Source organism: Plectropomus leopardus, chromosome 16 (genome assembly GCF_026936395.1).
Source record: "Plectropomus leopardus strain MGB_pleo_1.0 chromosome 16, ASM2693639v1, whole genome shotgun sequence".
Taxonomy (NCBI): domain Eukaryota; kingdom Metazoa; phylum Chordata; class Actinopteri; order Perciformes; family Serranidae; genus Plectropomus; species Plectropomus leopardus.
The window spans coordinates 28,204,524-28,227,382 of record NC_142191.1 but is presented as its reverse complement, the minus strand read 5'-3'; the positions used below and the strand labels follow the sequence as shown (position 1 = coordinate 28,227,382).

The following is a 22,859-nucleotide window of genomic DNA, read 5'->3' as shown; positions in this document are numbered from 1 at the left end:
GGATTGCATCCGTACATCCCTATTTATAAATCCATGACGGTGAAGGCTTACGAGATTCTAAAACACAATAGCAGGAGGAAGGACTCCATGGAAAGTTATGATCAACTGGCCAGCGTAGTGTGTTCCCAAATTTTGTCACATTACATTACATGCAGAAAAAAGTTGAGCTAGTTTTAACATTTTTTTCCTTAAAACCCTGCAGTTTTATGCTGGATCCCCCTGATCCGGCACCCACACTGCCAACACAGTCTCATTGAAGTGAATGAAAAGACAGTGCTAAAATCAGTTAGGTTTTTGTTTGGGTAAACAGATAAAAACACAGTTGCAGTCGTCTATCTTAGTGAGATAAAAACATCTTCCATTTATTTCCAAGGCTGCTTCAGACATCACATCTCTTTTTCTTGTATTTTAAAGGATGAAAGAATGACAACCTTATCATTGCAGCAAAGTCGCAGCAGATGTTTAGTTTAGAGAAGTTTTTTTTTTTTTTAATTTTGTGACAAAAGCAAAGCAACTGCTCTTTTTCACTCTTTGTCATATGAAGGCCTAAGAAAATGCTTGAGAATGTAGATGTAGAGGTAAACTTAACAGTACCTCTAAAACCATGTGCAGGACGTACAGCTCCATGTACCTGTTAGTCCTCACCAACATGAAGCTGAGGAAGACAGAGTTATGTCCCAGCAGAGAATGCCTCACTCCGCTTCTCCTGAACACTGCAACCACCAGAAATTGGTTTTGCTCAAAAAATCTTCTAGACTTGCCCTGCAGAACAAAGGAGCTCTTTGTGCCTCCCAAAGCACCACCTCGCTTCGTTTAGCACACTGTGCAGTTCAGCAACTGGCATGCCACATGCAGGCGAGTTGAGGCGGGAAGGGTGGAGAGAGGTTGGTTTGGCTGCAATGTGTTTTTGGTTTTGCTGCATAAAATGGCCAGGGTCTTTTACGATTTTTCCGTGTCTGTGTTGCCCCTTAAAGGATTGAAGAAATACATGCGTGAGCAGTAAAGGAAATGCCAGTTGCATTTGTAGACCTGGTTTGTTGTTCGATTGATTTAATCAGACATCAAAAAGTTTGTTATGCAATCAAACATGCTTTTCACATTACACGAGGTGCAAAGTGGTGCAGGCTGAATGAGAGCAACATCAAATAAAATGGAAAAACTAGCAAGTGATGATAGCTATTGTGAAATGGTTGAGGTGTTGCTTCTGCCTCAGAAACAGGGTACATTTCTGATCAATTTTAATTGAATAAACATCCCAAATTTCATACACTGTTGTTACCACACTTTCAAGGCCGCCACTTGCTCTGAGACAGGTGGATAGTGTACTGAGCTCAGATGAGGATGAAAAACAAGAACAACTTCGGGTCTCAGAAAGAGAAAATAGGAAATCGATATCTGAAGTAGGAGTAAACAAGGCAGGTTGAGCTGAGCTAAATCAGGAAAATAGAACTTGCAGCTCTGCAGACTGATACAGCTTATGATATTTGATTGTTTTGCTCATGCTCCTCAACATAGATGTCAAAGCATTTCAAGGGCACCTCGTCAGGGTGTCACGGCCCTGAATATGTTTATTTTTCTCCCTTTTTACTACCACCTGGCTTTTTTGGACAATCCTAGCAGTTGCAGCTGCTCTGCAATCAGTCAGCTCAATATAGGCTGCAGGTTGCATAACACGGCCCACTGATGTTTCACAGCCTTTAAACCTCTGTGACAGAAGCTATCTGTGTTTAGATAATGCTTGAGCGACTTTGGTAAATCCTCTGCCTGCCGGTTGTAGGAGGAAAGCCAACCTGTGTAGGTAAATTTCATCAGGGTGGGGCTTGTCGATGGAGGGAGTCCAGGTAGGGTGGAAAACAGGAACTTGTTTGTTGTTTTGGGATTGTATAGAGAGCTCTAGGTTCTTGGCTGTAGTAATTAGTTACTTGATTAGTGTTTGTTAAGACCATATGCGTTTGAGGACAACAGTTTCACGACTAGATTTTGGTTTGGAATCATATTAAGCTGAATGTCAGTGTTACATTTGGCATACATGTCAGTGTCAGAGCAAAGAAAGCCCAATAATAATTGATTGCACTTTTATTCGGCCCAGCTAACTGCAGACTAATGCAGTATTATACAACACCCAGCAAAAAAAATGCCTTCATAAAGGTTAATGCTCAGAATCAACTTCTCTGAAACAGTTTCCATGAAATGAACATAAAACCTGCAGGGCTGATGTATTAGGCCGCATCAGTTTTAGCTAGGTGACACAATAATGTGGTCAACTGTGTGTAAATAATTGTTGAATTAGGTTAGGGCTGGTGATACGGACAAATTATTGTCATGAACATCCATTCTAATAAGTTATCTCTAACTTCATGAGAAGTGTTTTTTTATTTGCTTAATGGATATTGCAAGTTCTTTATAATTTGGCCATGTCTTCATATTTTTGACCATCATTTCAAGGATAACATTGCACTCACCAAAGTGACATCTGGAAACACTGTCAGGGGAATAAAAGGTGGTCAATAAATCACACAGATTATAATCAAGCCAAAAAATAATCTAAACCTCTTGATTTAAAATGAAAGTGAGTGCGCCAAAAATGTTAGTAGTAATCCCTAAATGCGCAGAAAAACAACTGTGGACAACTGTAGTTATTAGGCTATGGTAGGACAAAGTTGAACCAGAGTGCGGTTTATTAATTATGGGTTAGGGTTAGGGTTAGGGGTTAGGGTTAGAGTCTCAATGAGCTGATATTTTTGTCTAAAGATGTCAGAAGCCTACTTTATGGTAACATTGCTAGCTTGTCTGCTAGCATAAAAATGAAATTAACAGATAGTGTTCAGCAGCCAATAAACATGCTTGCAAATTAGGTTGCTAGCAGTGCTGTTAGCTTAGCTAAAACATGACTTTGTTAATGTTAACATCATGATTTCATGAAAACCACATTTAAGGCTCCTCTTAAGGTGGAATGACTCTCTGATATGGTCTCTGATTATCGATGATAACAGTCACAAAATTCACAACATTTTCCCTCCAATTCTTTTAATGTGTAGTAGGCTACTGTCTCCCCAGCTAATTTCTGTCCAGGTGCCATTTCTAAGTTGTAAAAAAAAAAACACTCAATTTTTAATAATCATTTTTGATTTAATAAACCTGTTGTAGCAGTTTGGTATGTAAGCACAGGACTGCTACTAAACATAGCGGCAGATTACCTTGCACCATTAGCTTGTCTTCCTATGTCATGTAGCAAAACCTTTGCCTTACATTTTTTAACTGTGACAAATGTTTGCAGTTTGGATAATAACTTTACTGTTTACGCTTGTTTTTTTCCTCCAAATTAGTTTGGTCACCTTTGAGGGTTTGCTTTTAAACCTGTCTGACTTCCTCTGGGCTACATCATTTTAGCTATGTGGACATGTTCCTGTCTTAGCAGTCAACCCTAGAGAGTAAAGTAAGATACTTTTATCAATAGCACTGATGGCAAAACTAGGAAAATGAAGCCCTATTTAATCATCGAATCTCTGGTGACATTTTTTCACCACAATTCGAATCTGTTGAAAGACAAATTAAATTTATACTTCTCCACTTTTCATCATGGGACCCACAAATTCTCCAGTGGTTTTATTATTATTTTTGAACTCCGTTCACCCACCTGCTCCTGTTTCACATCTGTTCACTGCATTAAGTTTGACCTTCCTGAATCGAAACATTGTTCACCAGTTTTATGATTCCCATGAAATGGATCTTGTTTTCCATGTCAGCCACAAAGGCTTTTGTTCAGCTAAATGTCCTGACCTCATAAATATTCCCCTTCTTCCCCTGCCAGAGCAGCACATGTGGGCAGATACAGTGTGAAGCATTAGATTGTTTATGATGGTCTTTTTCCTTGAGAAGAGAAGTGTGCAATCACTCCCTCAGTAATAATGATCTTCTACAAGAAAATTACACACTAATAAATTGGCTGAACGGTCCTTTCACCTGAAAGGTAGAAACATGAAATTACAGTTTTGCTTTGTATTTCCTGCCTCAGTACCCAGTCTTTGCCATCATGCTGATCAGTGCAAACAGCGACATATTTGAGGTGTATTTGTAGAGGGTGCAGGTAAACAAGTGAAACGCATGGTTGCTAGGAATCAAATGAATGCTGATGTCTCGCTTTTAATTAAATGGAAGTGTTTAGCCATTATTTGGTTAGGACTCATCTAACAAAATAAAATGTGACTATACTGTATATATGCACAAGTAAATCTGTGACAGCTGCTGTTGCAGTAAATGTAACCAGACAATGTGCTCCTGATCTGAAGCATATTCATTCTGAAGGATCCTGCACATCGTCCGTGAAGCTGCAGCATGCGGCCTATCCCAGAAAGCCTAGTCAGCACTATCGGTCTGTAAATAACACCAAATGGCTGCTGCTGCTGCGCTGATGTCTCTTTGTGCCAGTGACTGTCACTTTGTGCATTCTGGAGAGATAAAGCTCGCTGTGCATGTTTCCCCCTGCAGACAGAGCTGCAGTGGCAGGCAGAGCCCTGCACAGAGCAGCTTACAGTGGGTTTATCGACCCGCTGCTCGCCAGCCTCATAAGAGTGGCCATTAATCAGTCCTCGGGAGCAGGATGATCCTGGGCAGTGCTGTTTTTCCTTTGGGCTTGTCTTTCCTGCAAAATATCGTCCTTCTGCCAGTCTGATGTGTAGAAATGTAACTCACACACATTATTTAGCTTACTTTCTCAGAGCCCTTCAAATCATTGCTAATTTTGATAACTGGTTTTAATTGAGTTTGGATTTAGTTGTAGTCATCTGATTAGGTTTTGTTATGAAACGCTAACCTCTCCTGTTGTTTCAGTTCCTACCCTCGAGTGTTTCCAACCTTCATGATAACCGAAATTTGCCCTCATTACTCACCTGCCCATGATTTTGCCATCTGCCCAGCCCACTTATATCATTTCTAGTTTTCCTTGTTTCTCTGCCAGATTGTCTTTGTTCTGCCCCGTGTGCTCATCGCTTTCCAGCAATTCCCAGAGTTTGTTTCTGTGGTTTTTGGACTATGCCTCCTTCTCTGGTCTTTGGATTTTGTCTACCCCTTATCTGGATTTGTCTGATCGAACTGACTATCTGTGTATGATTGCCTGGCTATCCAGTAAAGATTTTGCCTTTTTGAACTTTACCTTGTGTCCTCTGCTTTTGTGTTATAGGTTGTGTAGTTGTCATTTTCAGACTTCGGCTGTTTGACCATAGTGGCTCACTCTTTGCTGTTCTTGCTCACTTGGCGTTACTGCAGCTACCTGTGCTCATCACTGCAACACAGTCAGATCATCAAGAGGCTGTATTCACCCACTTGTTCAATAAAATACGGTTTCCTGTGGTTTGAGACTAGCAGCTAGCAGCTATAACAAACCTATTGCCAGAACAAATGTTGGTATTCTACATTTCTGCAAACCAAGGCTACATTTGTGCATTTCATATGCCACACGTGTAAACTTACTGTTTCTTTACATTTCAATTTATAATATTGTGACAGCATTGTGGTTAATATGTGGTTAGGTTTAGGCACAAAAAAAGCAGTTGGTCAGGGTAAGGAAAATCCAATGTTTTGGCTTAAAATACCTTGTTTGGTTACTGCAAAAATACCCAGTTTTGTCACTACAAAAATGACTCGAAATGTCCTAAACTCTGGTTAAAAATACCCAGTTTTGTTTCTCTAAACATGCTTGGAAATGTCTGAAACTCTGGTTTTATGAATACCTGGTTTTGTTCTCACAAAGATTACAGAAAATGTCTCGATCTCTGGTTAAAAAAATACACAATTTTCTTTTTTGTCACAACAAACATGACTGAAAAATGTCCTGAACTCTGGTTGAAGAATACCCAGTTTTTTTGTTACAAACATTACGGGACATGTCCCGACCTTTGGTAAAAAAAAAATACTCAGCTTTGTTGCTGCAAACATGGCTGGAAATTTCCCAAACTCTAGTTAAAAAATATCCAGTTTCAATGCTACAAACATGGCTGGGAATGTCCCAAACTGCTTAAAAATACACAGCTGGTGATGTCCCGACCTCTCTCTGTTGTTGGTCTTGTACAGTGGTCTGCTGCTGTCTAATAATTTGAATAACATAATATGTACAAATGTGTACATACAAATGTAACATATCAGTGGTTTGCAGAATTGTACAACATTTGAGTGTGGCGACTGGGCTGAGCTAAAATGTATAATCACATTTATTTCATAATGTTCCTGAAGTGAACAGTAGTGGCAGATTATGATGATTTGGAGCTGATGTGCACCTTTGGTTATCCCTGCCGATTGCCTGTACACATAACACATAGCCACCTGAGAGCAATAGTTATATAACATCTGTAGTTTATTAACGCTTTTGTTTTTTAAAGATTAGTTTTTGGGTTTTTTTGCCTTTATTGGATAGGACGGCTTAAGCGTGAAAAAGTTTTGTCAGTTTTGTCAGTATACTAGAAAGCATTTTGAAGACAGAAAAGGAAGAAGTTATGGGAATGGTCACATGCATGATTCGTGGCCTCTGCTTCTAAGTAACAGCCAAACTGATATCGGATATCTTTTTGGTTTCAGCTCTCTAAAACCAGAGGTAATATCAGATGCTTTCAGTCAACTCTAACCAGAGACTGAAAACCGCCTTTGCTAGAAGTTGTTCTGATCCCAGGCGCAGTTTGCATTCCAAAAACTGCCTACCAGTGTGATGTGATGGTCAGTGACCTGAAAACACATTTGGGTCTTGAGAAGCCTCTTTAAAGGTGGACTGGCAGGACGGGCCAGAGTCTGGCTTAGCTGCGAGTATTTGGATCCTGTCCAGTGAGCGCTTTCTCTCGGAGGCCTTTACAAAAACATGACCTATTTTACTCGGAAAGGGGACAAACAGCCTGTTCTTTTATTCCTGCCGTGGCTGAATTCTTGCACCTTCTTTCTCATTGAACCACAGATTTTAACATATTTAATAGTTTTTCTATGCACTATGGCGTTCTTGTATCAAGTGGTATATAGTTTTGGATTGATGATTGTCATCTTTTTTGCAGCAGGTAACAGTTCAATATGATTGTGACATTCACCAGTCTGCACATATTGAAGAATGGCCTAAATCCTTTGACATCACTTCTTGTGCTGTGTTCAGATACCTTTAAGTATTTAAACCTTCAAAATCTGAGCAAATTGGTTTGGTTTCTTTTGAAAACATGGAGAAAAAAGACAATGAGCAACTTGGCAAGAACTGTTCTACAAATTGCAAGAAATTAGTAGCTTTGGAAAAGCTTTCTACGTTTTTTTTTTTTCATCTAATTTTTAGTATTTTTACAATTTTTTTTTATTATTATTATTATTATAACTGCTAATTTTTCGGTAAATTCTTCTTAAGATGCTTATTGCCCTTTTCCCGTGTTTTTGACAGAAATAAAGCCAATTTGCTCAGGTTTCAAGTAACCAATAGCACATGAAAGTGAGTCCGAACACTCTGCACATGGAAAATTTTCCCACAGGACACCAGGCTTTCCGTGGCTAAGGCTGGATTACAGACATGTGATTATGGCTCGTAGTGGCGTTTTCCCAGGACTTGGTTATATTGTTTTGTGTCATTAAACCAGCAGCTTGAAAACTAACACTGTAGGTCCTTGTGAAAATGTATTTATTTACAGCTGAGATAAGTATATGTTTTCCATGCAGTAATGCGTCATGTGGCTTAAGAATTAACATGCTGTTTGGCAATCATCATGTGTGAAGTGGTGTGTCTGTATTAACATGAGGAAACAGCTTTGAATAACTGCCATGGTGTTTGAGCAGGTAATGTTTGTATGTTGGTGTATGTTTACACTGACAGTCACTTATCTTTTGTTAAACCAACATCCCAAGATGAGCAGAGCATCTGTGTTGAAGATGATGCAACTTAATGAAACTGGCTTGATAGTTTAACTTATACAGCCTTGTTATTCCACTCAAGGCATAATTGAGAATTAATACTAATTAATACTACTTAATTTTCTTTTGGCAATATGGCCAGTACGTTTATTTATAATTTGTGATTTTGTGAAAAGTGGCAGCACGGTGGTGTTGTGGTTAGCAATGTTGCCTCACAGCAAGAGGGTCCCTGGTTCGGTCCGTGGGCGGGGGCCCTTCTGTGCAGAGTTTGCATGTTCTCCCCGTGTCTGCGTGGGTTCTCTCTGGGGTCTCCAGCTTCCTCCCACAGTCCAAAGACATGCAGCTCAGGTTGATTGGTGACTCTAAATTGCCCTTAGGTATGACTGTGAGCGTGTATGGTTGTCTGTCTCTATGTGTCGGTCCTATGATAGTCTGGCGACCTGTCCAGGGTGTACCCCGCCTTCCGCCCGATGACAGCTGGGATTGGCTCCAGCCTGCGACCCTTGCGAGGACAAGCGGTTATGGGAAAATGAATGAGTGAATGAATGAACGTCAAAAAGCTAAAAACTATAGAAGAAAATGTTTTTGGAGCAAATAAATTTTCCAACTTCAAAATTGTCATAATTAGGGTAATTAAGTACATAACACCCAAACATTTTTTTAAATAATGTGGTAAAACTGGTGGAACTACTTAAATTTTTGAGTAATTGACTAAAAAATTCTTGTTTATGTTACCAATCATTCAGGTAGTGCTACTTAAAAATACCTTTGATTGTAGAAGAAAAACTAATTCCCCTAACTGTGCAGTTCATAAGAAGATGTCATAATTCAAAAAGGATCGATGCCATCCATTGCATTATTTTTTTTAATTTTATTATTTTTTTTAAACCAGAGCATTTGTTTTTAGAGTGTATAACCAAACCAATAATGACACGCTTGAACTTTCTCAGTCAGACTGTTAGGCTACAGGCTGTGTGCAGACGCAATAAAAACCTTTTTATGGCTCTTTCCTTTTTTGATGGTCTTACTTAAAGGTGCCCCTGTGGTGTTTTCTTGTGTACAAACACAGATTCTGTGTACACTGTGTACAATAGCCTTGAGACCTGACAAACATGTTGAGTACAGTTTTTTTTCTTTTTTTTTTCTGTTTTTCTTTAAAGTACACGTTTGCTTGTTTGCATTGTACACATGCATGCTTCGCATACTTTTTGTTCCCTAACTTGCTGGTACATTTTTGTGCTTAAGTAGACAGTGACAGACCGTCCTTTAGGAAAGAGATAAATGGAAATAACTGTAGACTTAGTCAGCTAATGGAAATAAACTAGATTTGGTTTAATAGCAGTGATTGACCCCAATGCAGACTAGGAATTAACACATTACAGTTGTAGTACTCCTCTACATGGGTTAAACATGTGTCCATGTGTCAAACACTGGGTTTTTATGTGAAAGCAGCATTATTGCCACATTGAGTTTGTGATGACAGTGGGTCGCCCTTATCCAGTGCACGGCCCTCTGGGTTGAAAGTGGTGCCATAGAGCTGGGTGTGTACAAGCCCTAAGCCCAGGGCTCATTACTACAATGCCCCATTATAGCCGGAGGATTAAGGTTGTGATGAAACACAAACCTCATTTCCCATCCTAAGGCCGAATCAGCCTGAGTACAATTCCTGCTTTATACCTCTCAGCGTGTCCCTCCCTCTGTCACTTCCCCAGCTTAGTTGACATTGTGGGTACAACATTACAAAATGTTTTTGCTGCACAATTGATCCAGTTATCACAATTCATGTAGTTCATTCTGGTTATCTTTTTTAGAGCATCAAAAAGCATTGGCTCTGGTCCTCAAGTCTGTTTTGAATGCTGTAGTTTCAAGTTTCTTTGCCCATTAAGAATCTGCTTGCTTGGGTTAGAAATCATTAAAACAACACGGCTCTGGAATGACTTCACTATTAACACACAATCAATATTCCCTCTTTCAGAAAAAGCCATCAACTTTAATGAAGGAAAAACTTTAAAGGTCAAAGAAAATAACTGTCTCGGTCTTTGGGGTAGGTTAACTACGTTAAGGCAATTGGTTTCCTTTCCAAGAAGATTCTTGTGTCATTAGAGCGGTCTCAGTAGGATTGTGGTTTCAGATTTAGACTATAGGAAGTGTTCCCCATAGAATTGTGTGTCGGTAGCTTATGGTGTGTATGTGTTTGTGCCAAGAGTACACTTTGTGCTCCGGTGTGCAGTCAATAACCGAATGGTATATATATTCTAGTAGCACTCCAAATGCGCGGTCCAGCACAGTGGCAGATGTGTTGATCATGGCAGGCCACCACAGAAAGGGAATGTTTGGGAAGCCCTGCACAGGTACACTTCTATCCGCCTGTTTTGACTTGCATTTTCAATTTCAGCGCAAAATTTTGAAAAATCTGGAGATATCCCAAAAAAGTTTTTAATGCTTACGGGAGGTGGGAAAATTGGTGTGTTGATAAAGGATAAATCAAAATATATACAGTAGATTTAATGGATAAAAATAGACGTTATGTCATTGTTATTGTGTAGGCCACTGCAAGCTCTCTTTGCTGTCTCTGAATGGCTTTTGATAAGCTTATGCTCACAGGACTGTTTCCAGAACTCTTCCAAGAAAACACAGCTGTAATATTAGTGAGTCAAAACTCTGTATTTTCATTATCCAGTATGCTCTCCGTTATTATACATGCATTACTTTCCTTCATTTGATTTCTGCTTATCTCGATGAACCAATTCCTAATACTGGAATAAAGTAGTTGGAAGAAAAGCACGTACATTTGTTTTTTCTTTTGCAATTCTTTTCTTTACCATTTAGATGGAAAACCCAACTTTTGATCAAACAGGTCATTTTCCTCTGGTCAAATATTGATTCTCTCTGCATCACTTTCATGCCACAATGTGTCATTCCCACAGTGAATCTTAGGCTACCGTTAGCCAAGTTAGTGTCTGAATAGACATGTTAACATTGGGAATTTGTTCAAGTCAGATGTGTTGTCTTGTTTAGGAATGATACCTGAACCTTTTGATTTGAACATCAAATGGACCATGACACAACAAGCATTTTAACAACTATAAAGGGAGAAGCATGCTTGAAAAGAGTGCTTGTTGGACCATTGTCTAAGAACAAATGTTACTCCCAGAATTCTTGCAGTGGGTTTCAGATTAGCAGACAGGAGACAGAGAGCCCTCACAATGTGAACGGTAGGCTTTGGGGGTTAAAACAGTATGGTATCTGATCTTAAGTTATTAAGTTACAGCTAATTTTGTGCCATCAAACAACTTACATGAATGACACTGTCTAAAACAGTGGCCGTCTCAGCTGAAGGTATATTTGTGTGTTGTCTACATAGCAATGAAAAGATGTGATGTTGGATGATTTTAATTGGGAGATTGCGTACAGAAAATAAAATTGGACCAAAGGAAGAACCTTGCGGAACACCACGAGTAATGTGAGTAGAAGAGAATGAGTGATTACCTATGGTGGCCTATGATAATGCCTACATGCCATTGTGGGCATGTAGATCTGCAGTGTAGGTTGAAGTTCACCCGAATTCTGGTGATGCACCTGATCCCCTTACCCCAGCCCAGTTTCTTTATACCAGCATGTTAGATTTGCACTCTCACACCATATGTGGTCCATAAATGTAGTATTATTCCTCTTAGTATTTGTTTAAAACCGTTAGTTTTTGAAATTCCACACAGAGTTGGATCAGATCACAGTAAACCCTACCGTCCCACATCAGGCTGATTAGATTTCTGAGGGCAGCGTTCAGCCTCTTTGTTGGTAAGAGAGCACCTCTCCTATGTTACCCAGGATTTGTGTCAGTGGATTCTCTGAAATCTAATTTCAGAGAATCCTTTCCCTTTAAGTTTCTGACCTGGTTTCAAGACCTTAAGGTATTTACACAGCTTTAGGTACTCTTTGACTGTACCTTTGAGTGTACAAGCTGCAGGTTCACATTGATATTTGTTGCCAAAATCTCGTATTGCATTATTGTGTTGTCATGAGGTTTTCACTGCAGTGTTCTCCCTCATCAGGTTCTCCATCTGTACTACTACCAAATTATTTAGAAATTAGGATATTGGACTTGAATCAGCCGCCATATGTAATGCAAAATTTGGGTTCGGACAGAAAAACAACCACGTTAGTCACAGTGGATTGTGCATGTTACTGTTGGTGAGGTACAGTAGGTGTCATGACAGCCTGTAGTAGTGAATAATTCATCAATGGGCTGGATTGACTGTAGGCTGTTGCAATTGTGTTGCCCTTCTGACTGAAACACCCTGCAGACATGGAAGCCTGTCTAAAGGGCATGATTGATTATGGATAGTCTGTGCTGGGTCAGCAAATAGCACCGTGTGAATGGGAGTGGGTGAAACCAATGAACCAGTCACAAACACAGAGAAAACGGCTCTGCTTGAATGATGCAGCACAGTGTGCAGCATTAGCCAGGATGGAAGGTCCTCTATTATGCAGCTGTCTTGCTGCTAACTTCCATTAGACCTTCAGCTGCTGTTAAAGCCAGGGAATTACTGTTAAATGAAAAGACAACAGTACAAGTTTCCATACTGGCGCTTTGAAGCTGGTACAATGGATTTAACTCATTTTCAATTGGGACACCTAATTGCTGCATTTACGTGCCTAGAATAGATTGCTGTTTCCATTGGAATTACATCATAGTATGTTTCACTTATATACGGTGTGAAATCAAATAAGCTCTGCACTTCATGTATCGGAGCTAATTTGCCGATGCAAGGAAGTTGCTTTTCTTTTAAATGCTTGTGTGTCCCTTTGTATTATTTTGTGTCCCCTCTCTAAATTAAGAGGTTTTTGCGGGTCCCGTGAAGGTAGTGTCGGCGAAGCTCTCCCTGAGTTCTTTTTTTCCTTAGTAGCAGTTTGTGGCTCACTGGTTAGATAATTGATTTGTTGATCCATTCGGAGCTGACCAGGTCAGATTAATGGATGGGAGGAGCAGCTGTTGTGAGTGACTGCAGATTTTTAAAAACAGCGCAATTAACAGTTAAGTTAAGTCAGTTAAGTTTCACTTTCAATGCGTCGGACGTTCTGCTGCTCCATCTGTGCCCAGACTACACTCTTCGCTCCAAGAGGGAGGGTGCTGAATTACCGGAGGGTATATATATTTCAACAGTGCTCCTAATGTATGGTCTAGCTCCAAATAAAGAAAATCTATTTGTGATGGCAGATGCTTTAATCATGGGGGGCCACCACAAATGAATGAATGTGTGGTTAACCCTTTATAAAGCTACTCTCAAAACATTAGCACCTGATTGTCACACTCAGTTTCTGAGTCACAGATTTGTTGCACAAACTTTCAGATTCATCATGACTTAAACTTTTACACTAATATTTTTATTTGGATGTCTATTGTGAATAAACAGCAACACAAATAGCCCACACTGATTTCATGACAACATTATGCTTATTGTTTAAAACTCTAAAGCATCATGGGAATGGTAGTTCCTAATCAGGATAGATGAAAATCAAGGGGATCATTGTGATAGTGTTCACCATCTGGAGACAATGAATATATTTCCAAAATAGATCTTTCACTCTGGATCAAAGTGTTGGTTAGACACAATGACATCTCTGTTCCTTTGAAATGAAATTACCCAAGCTTGATGCGTCAGTCTTATGAGTGTCATGTATCCATTCAGAATGGATTAAGAAACTTATCTTAATAGGTTCCAATAATATAGGATTAACAACATCAGATGAAGAGCTAAAATCCCACCATTACTGGCATTTCGGAGTTTTTAGATGTCTCATTTTAGATATTAATTACTAAATGTCTTTTATGTGCAACATGTGCCCATGCTGTAAATAAAGTCATTTAGAATACTCAGGGGGTTTTGTGTGAGAGCTTTCAAATGGCATGTCTTTCATTAACCATCTCATTATTCTTTGTAGTTTTTTGGCTGCTACAAGGGATCATTTTCAAGGGAATTAATAGTATTATGTTTGTGTTTTAGAACAGTGGACATGGTTCGTGCTTGTGTACAGTTATATTCTTTCTCACATTTTTGCACATTATTTGCAGTGTATTGGTTCTGAAAGCCTCGGGATAAAGTTTGTCTTGGTAATTTGACATTAACTTTAATTTTAGCTGCTATTTACGAGCCGTCACATTAAAGGTATTTGCACTTTGTCTCATCTCACTATTTTCGAGCAGTAAAAAGAGCGCTAATCTATTCATTCTGTGCTCTTTTTGGTCTGGTTATTATTATATCAATGTCATACACCGACAAATTTCAAGAAAACATATTTGCTGTGCTTACTCACAAAGTGGCCATTAAATTAAATTGTTGTCACATGTCTTGTTTTTAAATTATTCACACATTTTTGACGTTTCTTTCAGCTGTTAAGAGAACTGAAACATCCAAATGTGATCGCCCTGCAGAAAGTCTTCCTGTCCCATAGTGACAGAAAGGTTTGGCTCCTCTTCGACTATGCTGAACATGACCTTTGGGTGAGTCTTTCCATGCCACATACTACATGCAGCAGCACGTGTGTGTATGTGATGTAACCTGATATTTCCAAAATACATGTACAAATATACTGTCACATGTTTCTCTGTCAGTATAACTGGCAGCAAACCTGATGGCTCCTGCACAGAGAAGGATTCCTGGTGTTCAGATTACTTGTTTGGATATTTGCGATGTGACTTGAATATACTTGTATTTATTTGATTGTAGTTAAATTAAATTTAACTTCATCTGGCTAACACAGCTCTTTTAAACCTAGACTTAATCCCAATACGTCCCTTGGGCCAGCCACTTAGTCCTAACCTCTGTTTAACCATTGCTTTTTCTTTGATTAATGTCATTTAAATGTTTTATGGTTCTTTTACTTCAAAAGAAAAAGCAACATAAAAAATTGTTAGTATGCCAGTGTCTCCAGCTAGCTAGCATGGCTGCATCCAAATATTCGGCTCATTCTCCCTTTTATTGGGAAGGTATTTGGTTTTCAATTTTGGCATTTGTACATTTGTTTGTTTGTACATTGTTACACATGTTTTTTTTTTGGGGTGGGTGGGAGGGGCTTCTTGCAAAGGAGGATTGTCATTTCAGTGTTTGTGATACTGCTGCGCCTGTCACACACACAGTGACAAGAATGATCGTTTTACCCTACGAGCGTATTGACTAACACTTGACTCCCCACCCCCCTGCAGTTTGCCCCGGTTAGTGCCCTTTTCTGCAGCACTGAGCAAGAGAATTTCAATATCTTACATAATGAGGACACTTTCCATTTCAGATATCTGATAACTGTAGGAGTTTTTTTAACTTTACAAACTATAAATTGTCACAACCGCTGACAAGTAGTTGCAGACGCAGGGGGCTCTCTCTCACCTAACACTAAAGTTCCGTGGCGCACGGTGTCTCTCTGCGGGGGGCATCTCTCCCTCACCACACTCGCCACGCTCCCCCCACCTGATGGTGAAGATGTGCGGCACATGGCCCCCCCCTCATTCACCTGACGGTGAAGCTTTAGGGCATCTGCCTTCCTCCCCCACTGACCAAAGTTACGATTATTTGCCGTTGCTTAATGCCAAAGCTCCCTAAACCAAATGGGGGACAGCCATACTAACAAGTTTATTTTAGATTCTTATTTTTAAATTGTGCATGGCAGTCCCACATTTTCATATATTTTCTTGTTGCATTCCCCTCTCTGATGGCACATGACACCCAAAACTTACAGCAACATTGTGCAACATTTAGCTGATTGTTGAGTCTCATTCCTGTGTCATCAAAAACAGACGTTTAGGTTTGGCGGTTCGGACCGACCATCAGCCAAACGCATTGGTGTCTGACAACCTGGGAGTGAGCCTTAACAATCAACTATAAGTTGCATAATGTATTTTTAATTTAAGTCCAGCAGTTGCTGCACTTTTTACAGCTCCTCTAATATCAGTGCAGACCAGCCACCTGCCACCATACAAATGATGTATTAGGGTTGTGAAGGGTTGTCCCATTTCATAAGAAAAGTTTTCAACCGCTGCCCCTTGTCACACTTTGTTCTTGAGGGGCGAAGTGGGACTTGAGAATCCAAACATCCTATCTGTTGTACCTTTAGGCAATCCACAAATTGATATCTTCATCTGCAGACTCTGTAAGATACAGGACAAGATTTTTCTGCATTCTTGTTTCCGTTTGTAGTTCAAGTAGCAGTGATCAGTCAAGTCTGAGCAAGCTTTGGTCTGCTGCCGGGAAATAGTGTTTGTTGAGAGCAAAAGAGGCAGAACGCATTGGCCAGAAAAGTAATCTTGGAACCCATCAGCTATCGTCTGACTACAATTAAGCTTTTTCCTATATTAGTTTTTCTCTAAATTACCTGTATTCATATGCAAATATCTGTTAAAACAGAGTAGCGGAAATGTTGTATGGACCTATCTTGAATTGCAAATCAAACTGTAAACAATGAACAGTGCACAGAAGGGGAAGTCTTGGCCCAAATATCTGCTGGCTAACCCCTAAATATTGGTCTTTGTCCCCAAAGGCAAAATAGTCATCAGACTAACAGCTGATGGGTTCCAAGATTGCCAAACTGCAGGCTTAACCAGAAAAAAAAGACATCACAGAGGTTGTGTTTGAGCAAAGTACAAGATTTGAACCATTTCCATATGTCCATATTATTGACTGTCCTTGTAGATAAATGTATTTTTACTGATTTGACTCAATCATCTATCCCTTAATAAACTCTGTGTTGTGTACTTCCAGACTTTTTCTCTTTGGAATATTTTGTATACACCATACCATGTTGGCCAAACACCAGTCAGCATCTATTTATTTTTTTGCCAATAATATGTTCATACTAAATGCATTAAACACTCCAGCCAGAACCTGGAAATAATATTTCCTTCTAGAAATGTTGGCCTGCTAAAGTGTCTGCCGTTGTTGATTTTGCACTCTCCTGAACTTTACACTCAGGAAACTTTTTCTGTACCACCAGCTGTTAATAATGGTACACAGTGAGATTACAAAATACATAAATTCTAGTATTATAATTTGCCTTCATACCAGGCACCAGCAAGCTGTTCAGAAGCTGTTTTCTTGTGAATGTTGTAGCTACATGGTCAGACCTGACAAGTCACAGCTGAGGTGAAACCTTTTTTTCTGCCTCGTAGCACATCATCAAGTTCCACCGCGCCTCTAAGGCCAACAAGAAGCCCATGCAGCTGCCCCGAGGGATGGTGAAGTCTCTCCTGTATCAGATTCTGGATGGGATCCATTACCTCCATGCCAACTGGGTGCTCCACAGGGATCTGGTGAGCCGCTATATTAGCTTCACTGCTCCAGTTTCTCTTTACAGACATGCCAGCTCCAGCACACACTTCATCCTAGAGCTGTTTCCAAAAGGAACAGCGTTAATAACGTCACAGAAACACCGTTACCCAGGAGGGTCAGAAGTTTCCCTCTAGCAGCCATGGGTGGTGTCGTCATACGTGTTCAGCCAATGGTCAGATAAATGTAGAGTTTAAAAACTGACTAAAAATACAACAACTGTGCCACAACAGTAGCTTTAGGGAAGTTTTTTGTAAGTTTTGTGGTGTAACAATTTTAAAGAATTACTTCTTCCCTTATTTGACCATTTGTATGTCAGTTACTCTCCCCTTTTTACTTTGAATTGGTGAAGAAAGCTTTGTTTTTCTCGTATGTTTCCATGGTGAACGAAGAATCCCAAAAACAAAGAAAATTTACAATGAACTGAAGAAGGGGGCCTTCTGTAACAACAGCAAAACTAAACCCAAACACAAGCATTCTTCCTAAAACATTAGTATTTGAAACTGAACTGAAAGCGAAACTTACAGCACTTTGCACTGTCATGTTTATATGTGGTTTGGTTGTTCAATAAAACATAATGATAAAATTAATAATAATTTAAAACAACTGCTACTTATGCTATAGTATTAGCTTATTTTAGTTTGCACGTAAATAGGTGTTTACATTGAAAAAATGATGGTAAGCCAATTCAATAAATGATCAGCCCACATTCTCTAAACTCAGAATTAACATTGTGTTTGTTGAATTGTTGACATCTTTCACCTTGACAGCCTATCCCCTTACGGTGCACCTCTTCTCTCTGCCTCACTGAACCTTTCTAGCCAGCAGAGTGGTGTTATTTCAGTGCAGAGGCTGTTATGTCTGAGTGTGCTGTATTATTATTATTATGAGTTTGATTGTCTGGAGGAGTGTGATTGTAAAGCCTGAAGAGCAGAATGTCCTGAACTGTGAATGCTGTCTGACTCTTGTCTCCCCTTTAACCTGGCTGCAACACCCTGTTGGTTCCTGTGGGATTCTCTCCACCTTGGTTTTCCCACAGTGCTTTGGGTCGAGGGACATTTCACTCTCTGCAGCTGAGAGTCAGGCTGGAGCCAGAGCACAGGGCTTCTCATTGTGTGTCTTAAAATATCTGTTAAGGTGGCAGATTGGCTGGAATTAAATCAAAATAGTTGTATGTTCATGGGAAAACTGCGACCAGTTAGCCAATAAATAGAGTGTTGCATTAACTTTTATCACCACAGTCTTGATTAGCTTAGCTAGTTGAATTTTCAGCAGGAGTTACCACACTGACAGTGACTGATAATGACATGGGACATGTTTTTTGTTATTTGTTGGTTCACGTCATCTGAAAATGCTAATGTCCAGTTGTTTCTGTCATGAAACTGATGATATTGTTGATACATTTCTAAAAACTGAGACCTTTTACCTAATTTTTGAAGAATTAGGTAAATCTAAGCTAAAGAAAAGCTAGAAAACAAAAAAAACCCACCTCTGTTGAAGTTCCAAATGAGTTTAGCCAATACTAGAAGGTGGAGGTTCTCCACTTCTGTGTCACGATACATCCTGCACAAGACCGCAGTTTTTAAACAGCCAAGCTACAGCCAATAGTAACTGCAAATTTATTTTTTTTCATCACTTTAACCAGATTTCTTTAGCCTGCAAAACTATGTCATACACTACATACACTACGCTATATTGGCTAAGGAAGTGCAAACATTCGTGAATTGAGTTTAGCCGCACCATACCGGCATGAGAATGAGGCATTACAAAACATCAGATCTGTCACAAGTGTGATTTAAAAACAAAAATTGGAACACTTTTGTTTGTCTCATATCTGAGTGTAAACTCCCACAGCCCATCTGTATGTGTGGCTCCCTCTCGCTCATCTCTGTATCTGTCACTCCTTAGCGAGGAACATTTGTGAGCCTGTGCTTGTGGAGGAAAAAAGTATAATTAACCAAACACTTTCGATTATGTGACAAACTTTAATTTGATTACCACCGTTCGAGCTTTGATGTCAGATGATCCGGAGGGAGACTATTTCCAGTTAACACTCACAGGAGAATGACAGACTGAGATTATAAAGTCTGACTGAAATGTAGATCAGCTGTTGGTCAGTTTCTCTGAATGCACCTCTAAGTAGATCAGATGGGTTCAGAAGTCAGAGGGCCGAGCACTCACACAGTTCAGGCGTCCATCCATCTACAGCGTTCTGTCTTGAATAAAGTCGTCCACGCTTATGTAATCCCTGACAATCCTCGGTGGTCATGTGGTGGCTGGACATCACATCACATTATGTAAACCTGCGGGGATCAGGGAGTGAGCTTTTACACTATCTCTCTGGGGTGATCTGCGGGGCATCACTGCTGGCATTAAAAGCTCAATTTATCAATCAGTGAGCTCTCAGCCTTTTTTTTTTTTTAATCCATTGCAGTCGCAACAAGAATATAACTTTAAGTGTTTTGACAAATGAAGCAAGGCAGAAATAAGATACATAGATGGCGATACAACAACGGAAAGCTACACAGCACTATTAAACACAAGCTAGATGAAACTGGAGCAGAGTTAAGATAGAATTAAAACCAGAGGGAAATAATGCAAGATGGAAAATAACACAAAGAAATAGACGAAAATACAAAAAAAAAGAAGCAATGAAGTCCCTGAAGCAATTAAAGCAATAAAACCACAAATTAAAGGAAATGACAGAAATAAAACATAAATTAAAAAGGTAAAATTAATAAAAAGAACTGAAAAGAAGGCAGCTGTTTATCTGAAATGACAATATGTTGGTTGAAATTGTGCTCTGTCATTGGGAGATTCAGTCAGTTTCAGATTTTAAGCAAATCATTACCAGAACTTGACGTCACAAAGTAAGTCCAGTAAATAAATGACTCAGGTCAGACACTTAAGAGTCCTGTTGCACACGTTAATCTCAAATTACTCTCCCTGGTGCATTCAGGCCTCCAGACTCATACTTTAAATTGGTCATACTGCTATAAATTATTTGTTCACTAACTGAATTTAGCACATTTTGTCACATCCACATCCAAGAAAGCGTTACCTTTAGGCTCAATGAGCTTTATATAAAACATATAATACCGGTTCCAACATGAGTAATCAATGTTGCGTGTATTGGTCAACTCATGATGAACATGTCTTTCTTTCCAGTGTTGATAATGACAGCACACTTTCTTTTTTTTTCTTTTCTATTAAAGACAACAGAATGAATGGTTAAGTTTCATTTTCAATGTGCCTGATGTTCCGCTGCTCTGTCTGTGCCCAGAGTGCCCCCTGTGCTCCGAGAGTGTGCTGCTGTTGCAATGATTAACCGAACAGTATTTATACATTTACATAAACTTATAATTATAAGAATTATGAAAATAGTTTTCTGAAGATGTTTTCCTTTCTTTGGATAATGTCTCATAATTTTCCAATAGTGTATTTTCTTGTCCCCCTTTTTTTCAGTTCTCAAGACATTTCTTGCATACGCTCATTGCCTTTTCCCTTGTGTTTTTTAAAAAAAGTCACACCAATATTTTCAGATTCCATAGGTTTATATGATTGTGATTGCAGCACAACAAAACTGATGTCGATCCAGGTTCTAAAGGGATAACAATAACGTTATCACTATTAACCTACATGGACTATACTATATATGTGTAGTACTAAGTGTATGCCTGTTTGTCGCACACATTCTGCAGCACAGAACAGATGCTGATGCTGCTGTTATCAGGACTGACTCACGAGGAATTGAAGGGTGGAGAGGCGGTAAATGATTAGTCATATCAGCCTTGTAACAGCACTGCTGTATGATGATACATTGGAACATTTTGGATGGTTAGAATGTAATTTACACATTTCTATTCTCCAGTGATCTAAGTAATTAACAATAAGTATTATGCTTTTCCGGCCTTACATCAGGCTACAGTTCCTGTCTCTTGTTTTCACTGTAGACAAAACAGTGATGTCATTCACCGGTGCATGACTCTGCTTCATCAGGATGCCAGAAAAAAATGTAATTGCGGACTTTTAGGTGGTTTGGGTCCTGCCTGCAGGCAGGTCAAACGTGTGCGTTGTGAGTGTGTAAGAGTTAGTGTGTTGTGTTTTAATGGACACACGTCTGGATGTATGAGGTGATTTTCGGTTAGTAAATAAGTTTAAGATATTGCAGGTAGGAATAGCACAAGCAGAATTCACTGCAGTGAGCTGTTTGATGAAGAGCTGCAGATGACTTCTGTGGTCTGTTTGTGATCCAGAGACGAAAGGAAAAAAGGCCACACACTGGACTATACCACAGGAGCATAGTCTAGTTTTTGTCTCTTTTCGTCTCTTGTATGATTTCTTTTCCAGCACCTTTTTTTTTTTGTTTTTCTTTTTTTGTTGTTGTTGTCTGGGTGTACGTGCTTTTGCAAACACTGTGTGTGGACCAGCACAACACCAACAAATCATCAAGCTTGCTTTTACCCTGCTGTGCTATGAAACACTTGCCAATGTGATTTGAAGGGTCACAGTTCCTCATGGCTCGGCTCAATGCAAGTGTTTCTACCTGCATCATGTCAGGTGTTTTCAATAACATTAACAATGCCTCTATTCTATTCAAGTGTACCAGAAGGTCATGGCACTCACTGCATTTACATGCACAAAATATTTCGTTTTTTGCCCTTATTTCTCTTGTTATGCTGTTTACATGGCTAATGAAAATGAATAGCATGCACAGTACCAGGGCACTGAAGCAACTAAATGAAATACAGCCATCATACTTTATATTATATAGATCTGTGCACATGCAAGAAATGTATTCCGTGAGAAAAGCTTTCAAAATAAATACAATGCACTTAAATGTTTGCATAACCCCACATAGTGGAATCAGACTAACCTTTATTTTGTAGGCTCTTTGCATATTTGTTCAAAACATTGCTCTAGATTTGGATAAAATATTGGAAATCATCAGAGGGGAACCCTTTCTCTTCACAAAAACAGAAACTCTCCCACAGGAGCTGCGTGCTTGTTTTGCTCCCTGAAGGTCACACCACTCTTATCTGCACACCAACTCTTCCGGCCCTTTATAACTATTTTCATTTCAGCCGGATGGAATTCTCCATTGTCAGACTGTATGTGACTCTGCACTGATGTATTGCAGTTGGTGGTGTTATTTTGCTGTCTCATTGCCAGGGCTTCCTGCCATTGTGGTCAAAGAGCTCCCTAAATTCTCCTCACTACAACTGCTCCTTTTTGGTTGTTGTTGTTGTTGGTCACATTATTGTGTGTGTGTGTGTGCAGGTGCTTGGCTCTTTGTCAGGTCTTTGTAAGTGTGAGTGATAATAAATCGAAATGCTGTTTCTGCTTCATGGAAAAAGCCCTTGCAAGGCCTGTCATTGCTTTCATAGTTAATATGAAAGCTACACGTCTGGTCATGTTATGTTCAGATATGTGAGAGGAGGAGCATCAAGACAGATCTGTGTGCGGAAAGGTACCTCCCCCCCACCAGCACATCTCTCATGCTCCCAGTACATCTGCTGTTACATAACTGCGTGTTAGTGCTGGTGTGCAGCATGCTCTGCGTCTGTGCAGCGCAGGTACAACGCATGTGCTTTGCATTGCACCATTGCATATAGCTCCCATCCCCCTATGTCCTGCCACTCCTCCAATCCTTTCTCCCTGTCCCACCGTCCCCTACCCCCC

At 39.7% G+C, this 22,859-nt stretch overlaps 1 protein-coding gene across 1 annotated transcript in view; it reads left to right on the top strand.

The window, feature by feature from the left end:
• The window catches only part of cdk19 (cyclin dependent kinase 19), a 62,872-nt gene that overhangs the window by 15,112 nt on the left and 24,901 nt on the right, over positions 1 to 22,859 (top strand). Inside the window, exons 3-4 of the mRNA XM_042503503.2 lie at positions 14,255 to 14,365; positions 17,021 to 17,161. Coding sequence (XP_042359437.1) covers positions 14,255 to 14,365; positions 17,021 to 17,161 — 252 coding nt within the window. The remainder of the gene's footprint in view (positions 1 to 14,254; positions 14,366 to 17,020; positions 17,162 to 22,859) is intronic.